General features: G+C 33.7%; 1 protein-coding gene across 1 annotated transcript in view; it reads right to left on the bottom strand.

Annotated features, from left to right (window-relative positions):
• LOC107653634 (SAM and SH3 domain-containing protein 1-like) overlaps positions 1-5,891 on the bottom strand; it is a 103,853-nt gene extending 97,962 nt beyond the window's left edge. Inside the window, exons 1-2 of the mRNA XM_016440408.1 lie at positions 5,484-5,891; positions 4,756-5,357 (exon numbers count right to left, since the gene is read on the bottom strand). Coding sequence (XP_016295894.1) covers positions 4,756-5,247 — 492 coding nt within the window. The 5' untranslated portion in view covers positions 5,248-5,357; positions 5,484-5,891. The remainder of the gene's footprint in view (positions 1-4,755; positions 5,358-5,483) is intronic.
• Between the last annotated feature and the right edge of the window lie 2,100 nt (positions 5,892-7,991).

The following is a 7,991-nucleotide window of genomic DNA, read 5'->3' as shown; positions in this document are numbered from 1 at the left end:
GGCTTCCATTGTCCTCATTTGTAAGTCGCTTTGGATAAAAGCGTCTGCTAAATGACTAAATGTAAAATGTAATGTAAATCTGACAAAGACATGACAGTCAATATGAACTCAAATTCTCTGCAAGAACATTCTTCCAAAAAAATCCTATTTTGTAGGAAATCTAACAGCATACAGTATGGGTTTGCACACCTAGGTTAAGTAAATCATTTTGGGTGAACTATTCCTTTAAACCCTAAATTTGGTGTTAAATGCAGTTCTTCGGTTCACATTCCTCTCAGTCCACAGATACGCTTTGGAATAAGCCTGGAAAACCACAAATGTTTAAATCAAGCTCGCTCAAGCGCACTACATTGTTAGTTGCAGCACAAACGCATCTCAATTTGCAAGACAATTTGGGAAGCAGCAGTTTGCATACCGTGAAACCAAGGAAGCAAGTGAAAACATTTTAAAAGTGGGCCACTCTTTGCAAATGCAAATGACAGTTATGATAATGAGGACTTTGGCATGGCATGAGACATTAAATGGCTCTCTAAGCTCAAAGCGCAATGAAGCCATCTGTCACCAGAGACCCGTCACTGATAAATGTGCTGATAAGATGGCATAATGGAAACACGACTCGGACAAGAACAAAAGCGGCGGTGGAGTTCAGTGACAGCTCACCGCAGAGGCATGACAAGCGCTCTGCTTCAGGTGGATACGCCGCTGAACGGTGCAGTGCTTAATGAGTCCCAGTCTGCTAATGAAGACTGTTTATTATTATATATGCAAATATGACGAGGAAAAAATATGCATAACAACAAAAGACGGAGAGGGACTCAAGTTATTTAAAAATGTATAACCTTTATATTGATCTATAAATGTTATTTATATTTAAAATGTGGAACTCATTGGCAGAAATACAGCAAAAAAAATATGACTCTCTATTTTTTATTATATATACACGGATATTAGCAAGAAAAATATGCATTACAATAAAAGATGGAGAGGGACTCAATTAACTTAATAAAAAAAGTGTTACCTTTAAATTTAACTATAAATGTAATTTATCATTAAAATGTGGAACTTCACAGCGGAAAAAAATAAAAATAAAAAACTTAACTAGTATTTTATTACATATATTGATACGCAAAGGAAAAAATATGCATTACAAAACTGTGAGAGACTCAATTTATTAAAAAATGTGCAACCTTTATATTGAAATATAAATGTGATTTATTTAAAATGTGGAACTCTACAGCAGAAATACTGCAAAAAAATCTTAATTAGTATTTTATATATACTAATATAAAGAGGAAAAAATATGCATTACAATTAAAGAAGGAGAGGGAATCCATTAATATATTAAAAAATATAAAATATAAACAATATTTATAATGTGGAAAAAAACAGTATTTTTGTTTTGTTTTTTCAGTAAAAACATCACAGTTGTGTACAATAAAAAAGACTAGTTTTCAAAGAATAATTAAGGGTGAATTAAGTTTACTTTTCTCACCCTTAATTCGTGTTTATATTGTTGTAAGCATAAACATCAATAAACTGTTAGAATTATCTTTAAAATAAAATTTGCTAACAGGGTAAACAAAATTGAAGAAACATTTACAGTTTTCAGGTACGGAAATAAAGTAAACAAATGTAAAATAAGACTTCACTGTATAAATTAAATACATATTAATCCTTCTTTATTGTAACAGACTTTATTATGATTAATCTTCTCATTAGTTTTTGTATACATTTTAATATGTTTGTAAGTTTAAATATGTATGAGATCTCCTTTACTAAGGCGGGACTCTTATTTTGACGGGTTTTCTAGTCTACGGAGCAGCTATATGGTTAACGAAAGCACGCAGTTCTTCGGATTTAAAGTTTGTCAGTTTATTAAGCACACCCCGAAAAGACATGAGATCTGTATATATTTGTTTACTGTTAGTTGTAATAAGTGTTTTGTGTAATTCGCTGTATGTTGATGATAATGCAACTGAGAGAGAGAGTTTCTCGTGCTGTGTTTTGTTTAGCTCTTATGGTGATTTTTTTGGAGTGAAAAAGGACGCAATAAACTTAATAAAACATCAGTAAAGTTTTGGTCATCATTCAGATGAGGTCCGCTACACTTATGAAAGTTACAGAAGTTATTTAGTCAAGAATAGTGTGCGATCTTTTGTCTTTTGTTATTTGATTAGCATTAAAATGCAGACAGCAGCGCTAGGATTATGCAACAGACATTATACAGCTCAGTGCCTTCACGCAGTTAATTAATAAACCATCGGTTTATTATATCGGCCTTTTTGCTTATATAGCCGATATGCCGATGGTTGTAAATTGAGGAAAAATTGGCCGATAAATATCGGCGGCCGATACATCGGTGCATCCCTAATTTTAATATGCACTTTTACTTTTCAAATGAATATATCTTGTTTTAATGATGTTCAGATATATATTTTTATTGGAAAACAAGACAATATTGTGAATATTTGAAATGATCAAACATTATATGCACTGTTATAAAAGCATTAGTTTGTGCTTCATATGGTTAAATCAGTCATTGCACAATAAAATCATTTCAATTAATCACTGAAACTAAACTAAATATAAAGAGTTGTGCTGACCTAATCGCTTCTCAAGGCCCAAAACATCACTACCATAATAACAAAACTGAATCTGATCATGCAAAAAAGACAAAAACAAACATTAAACGTGCATTGCATTAGCCTGCCTATTATTTAAAAGCTCTTGAGCTCTGAATGATGCTCAGTGCAGTAAATCACTCTATTAATAGCATTCAGTGTAGTTAATGGATTACAGTTCTTGTTCTCTGGGTTATCGATTAGAGCCAAGACTCGCCTGCTCTCAAAGCCCCAGAGTGCACTAATGAATAACGACTTCAATTAAGGCTGTCTAATACCTCAACGTCTCTGGCTGGATAAAATCATCTGACTTGAAAGCATCAAGCATGCCGCAACATGGAACTACAATACTGTACTAGACCAACAAGACCTCAGAAATAAGTTCACGTTTATGTTAAGAAGACAATATGATAACCACAAAATTTAATGTGCTGCTAATATATGCAAAGGTTTGCTTGGATACTTGCTTGCAATAGTGATGGACCAATATATCAACCAGAGCAATTATTCAGGCAATATTCAGACTTTTTGAGATTATAAGCACTGGCCAATGAAATGAACAGGTCATTAAAAACATTTACATTTACTCACCCTCAGGCCATCCAAGATGTAGATGAGTTTGTTTTTTCATCAGAACAGATTTGGGGAAATTTAGCATTACATCGCTTGCTCACTAATGGATCCTCTGCAGTGAATGGGTGCCGTCAGAATGAGAGTCTAATCAGCTGATAAAAACATCACAAATAATCCACACCACTTCAGTCTATTTTGCTTGTAATAAATCCATCAAGACATTTAATGAACTTTAAATGACTGTTTTTGCTCGTAAACGATGCCAAGCATATTTCTCTCCAAATTCAGACTTTTTTACTGGAGAAAGCAACACTATGGATAGAGGGTGTAAATTTTAGCCAGAAGCAATTGTTAGAAGTTTAAAATGACTTAAGGATGGATTTGTTTCTTACAAACATGTTCACTTACACTACCGGTCAAACGTTTGGGATCAGAACGATTTTTTATGTTTTTTACAGGACTTTCTTACGCTTATCAAGGCTGCATTTATTTGATCAAAAATACAAGAAAAAATGTAATCTTGTGAAATATTATTATGATGTAAAATAACGTTTTTCTATTTTAATATACATTAAAATCTAATTTATTCCTGTGATGCAAAGCTGAATTTTCAGCATCATTTTGTTAGAAAAGATTTATATTTTGAATAAATGCTCTTCTTTTTAACTTTTTATTCATCAAAGAATCCTAAAAAAAGTATCACAGTTTCCCAAAAAATATTTGGCAGCACAACTGTTGCCAGCATTGATAATTCTAATAATAAATCAGCATATTAGAATGATTTCTGAAGGATCATGTGACACTTTATACTGGAGTAGTGGCTGATGGAAATTCAGCTTTGCATCACAGAAATAAATTATATTTTAAAGGATATTCAAATAGAAACCATTATTTTATATTGTAATAACATTTTGCAAGATTACAGTTTTTTTCTGTATTTTTGATCAAATAAATGGAGCCTTGATGAGCATAAGAGACTTCTTTAAAAAACATTACAAGTCTTACTGATCCCAAACTTTTGAGCGGTAGTGTATTTCTAACAAAATTTTCACTTATGCTAACTGATGGACTGGAGTGGTGTGGATTACTTGTGGATTATCATGATGTTTTTATCAGCTGTTTGGACTCTCATTCTGACGGCACCCATTCACTGCAGAGCATCCATTGGTGAGCCAATGATGTAATGCTACATTTCTCCAAATCTGTTCCCACGAAGAAACAAACTCATCTACACCTTGAACGTTATGAGGGTAATGCACTTTCAGAACTGGCCATAAAAAGAAAACCTCATATTGGTCGACCACCACAGCACAAGTAAATATAATAATGGATGACATTTACAAGGGACATTTTGCAGGCACAACCTTTCTTGGATGTTTATTACTCCAAAAACGAGACTAAACACCCGCACACACACACCAGGTGGATAAATTTCAAGCCAACGGGTAACCTTTGAAAGCAGGAAGAAAATGTCAATATCTCTGCAGCAAAACAAAGAGACGGTGCAAACATTTTCAGGTGATGTGACAGGAACTATAATGACGTAAAGGTTAGTACTCACTTTATACGAGTAGGGTATTTTGCTCAGGTCAATTCCATCCTTCACCAGCTTATCCCTTATCATTATCTTCAGCTTGAGTTTAGGATACACCACTGGCTCCTTGTGGTTCTCTAGAGCTTTGATGTCATTGGAAAGTCCGATCCTGGGCCTGTCCCAAGTAGAATTGACCCAAGACTTGGTGCATTTCTGTTTGCAGTCACTAATTTGATGGCATGTGCCATGTGGAAGGGGTTCAAGGGTGAAATACAGTCCCGGTGCCATCTTCTTGTCTTCATCTCGGAGTCTCTCCACGGCCCGGAGAACCTTTTCCCGGTGATGTGGAGTGAAGACACCGATGGCATCCAGGTCAGGGTCTCCTATCTGTTTGCACACCTCCAGGTCATCATAACCATTGTCAACAAATGACTCCACATACTGACACAGCTGGAGGGTTTTCAGCCACTCGTAGACGATAGTGGGTCCGTTATTCATCATTCCCAAATCAGAGGACATTCCCAAAGTCGATTCCCAAGCGCATATAATACCTTCTTCCCATCTTCAGTGCTACACATCAACACCGGCAGTCCATCAATGGTAAACAAGGCTTTCCAGTGCTGAATTCACTAATAAAAGGCAGAAAAAACGAGTGTTACATGCCTAAACATATGAGGAAATCGTAAAACTCAAATCAAAATTTGTTTCAGTGCAAAGAATCAATGTAAACAAAGTTTAAAGTGCATCATATTTACCTCAGTACCTTGATAGCCTGCCGTGTCATATCGAATATGAAATGAATAACGTTACAAGCTTTAGCATATGAAAATCCCTTTGTAAAAGTGTATCTTTTGTCATATATCCAGTCTCACAGTTTTTAATTCTTGACTGACGCTGGTTTCCTCTCAGCAGATACACTTTATTCCTCACAGCATCAGATTGTCACAGGACGAAACGCCGTTTGTATCCAGTGTCAGTGAGTCGCTTTCTTCCGCGAGTCGGTTTATTTTCCATTGATCCGATACTTAAATAAACAGGGCAAATGAAAACAAAGAAGATGCAGCTTCTGCTGTGCTGCGAACCAGACAGACTGAGCGCGTCTAAGTAATTCAACGGAGCGCCAGACGCCAAATTGAAGTTTCCCTCCCCTTCATTCTGATGCGCGTTTCGTAGCTGCTGTTTGACGTTAGAGCCCCCTGCAGGCCGTATGAGGAACTGCAGCGCTATTTGACTGCAGTCATTCCCACAGAGGAATGTTTTTTAAATTAATTTGATCTTAGATAAATAAAAATAAGTATTATCGTGACAATTTTGTAGAGAATGAACATAACTGGAATTACAGAAATAGTTAAATCAGTGATTTATCGACATTTAATGTTAGCTTTTATCACATTCTGACACCTGTTTAGGCATATATATATATATAACGTTTTTCTATTTGTAAGGCATTATCAGTCAGCCAAATAATCTAATATTAAAGAACACGCAGGCAGAATTTTTGCCAGTTTTAGCTGCAGTTTATACACAGATTATATTTTTTAAACAGGCATAATCTATAAATATTACACTTTTACTTAATAAAACTAAGTATTATCGTAACAATTTTGTAGAGAATTAACATAATTGAAATTACATAGATTGTTAAATCAATGATTTATCGATATTTAATTTGAGCTTTTATTACATTCTAATCGCATCCAAAATAAAAGTTTTGTTTACATAATATATGTGTGTGTACTGTGTATATTTATTGTGTGTATATATAAATACACACACATGCACGTAGCCTATATATTTAAGAAAAATATGTTATATTTATGCATTTAAAATATCTGTATATAATATCAATTATATTCATATAAATATATACATGGAAATATTTTCGAAATATATACTGTATGTGTGTGTATTTCTATCTACATAATAAATATACACAGTATACACATATATTATGTAAACCAAATTTTGGATGCGATTAATCGTTTGACAGCAATTATTTTTTTTAAAGGGTAAAACAAAAACCAGAAACATTGCATATATATTGTATAATGATTATGTAATAATGAAATTATAAATATAATCAAATTGTTTAATCAGGTATGTATCGCTGCCAAACGTGTATAAAACACCTGCTCATTTTGATTAGGCATCTAAAATATATAAATATGTGTGTTGCAGAAAAATACATATGTTTCTGGTTTTTGTTTTCTAGTTTTATTTTCTATATTCTAGTTATTTATATTTAAGTTATTTATTATAAGTCATTATTTCTTCCAAATTGAGAGTTCAAGTTGTAAAACTGTGACATCTAGTGGCCAAAGTATGCAAAATGACGTGTGGAATCAAAACGGCTGTAAAGAAATCTTTTTATTTTATTTATTTTCCATTGCACAGTTATGTCTATAAACATGTTTCCTAAACTGTTGGGTGGCAGCAGATTAAGACAAACATTCATGTGAAAGTCTGAATAATAAAACTGTACAATAAATCGACTGTGATGAGAACCTGCAACCCCACAGAGAATCTTCCCCAAAACCGACCCTTTTCAGGAGACTATTTTTTTTCTGGAGTATAGCAAATAATAGAGAGTGAATACATCTCACTAGCAGGACTAAAGAAAAAGAGCCAAAATATAATGTAGATTATTACACGAACAGTACACAGAGATGGCCAGTGATTTCAGAGATTCTTCAGGTCGACTTTCCCTCTTCCACAGACGACCAAGCAGATGACTCACCAGAAAAGATTTCATGTTTGATTCAGCCAGAATATATACACAACCAGTTCATCTTAAAATGCACCCTTTCGTATTCATTTAATTCAAAGTAAATTATATATTTATATATATATATTTTTTTTTTTAAATGTATAAATATATTAGAATATCATTAAACTGACAATGAGGACAAATCTGAGAGTGTGAGCCACATTTACACATAGCATCTGTCTAATTTTGGTCCTTCTTAAAGAAACAAAATGTCCAAAATAAAGACCAAAACCAACTACAAAAATGACTTTGATGTCATTACAATATAAAACACAGTGCAAAACCACACAACTGCTCATAGAAAAGAAAAATATATGAAGCTGGAATAGATTTTCAGTTTGTCAACATTGAAATTTGCAATTTTGGTAGATATTTACACAAACACCATGGCAACAGAAGGAGTAGTTTGCTATGTCTATCTATATATGTAGAGATGCCATGAGACTGATGTTTTAAATGATAAGGAACATTCTCTCCTCTCTGTGAGATCAAATTT

This window comes from Sinocyclocheilus anshuiensis, unplaced genomic scaffold, assembly GCF_001515605.1.
Source record: "Sinocyclocheilus anshuiensis isolate Anshui unplaced genomic scaffold, SAMN03320099.WGS_v1.1 scaffold1561, whole genome shotgun sequence".
Classification (NCBI taxonomy): Eukaryota; Metazoa; Chordata; class Actinopteri; order Cypriniformes; family Cyprinidae; genus Sinocyclocheilus; species Sinocyclocheilus anshuiensis.
This window is presented reverse-complemented; position numbering and strand designations above follow the sequence as displayed.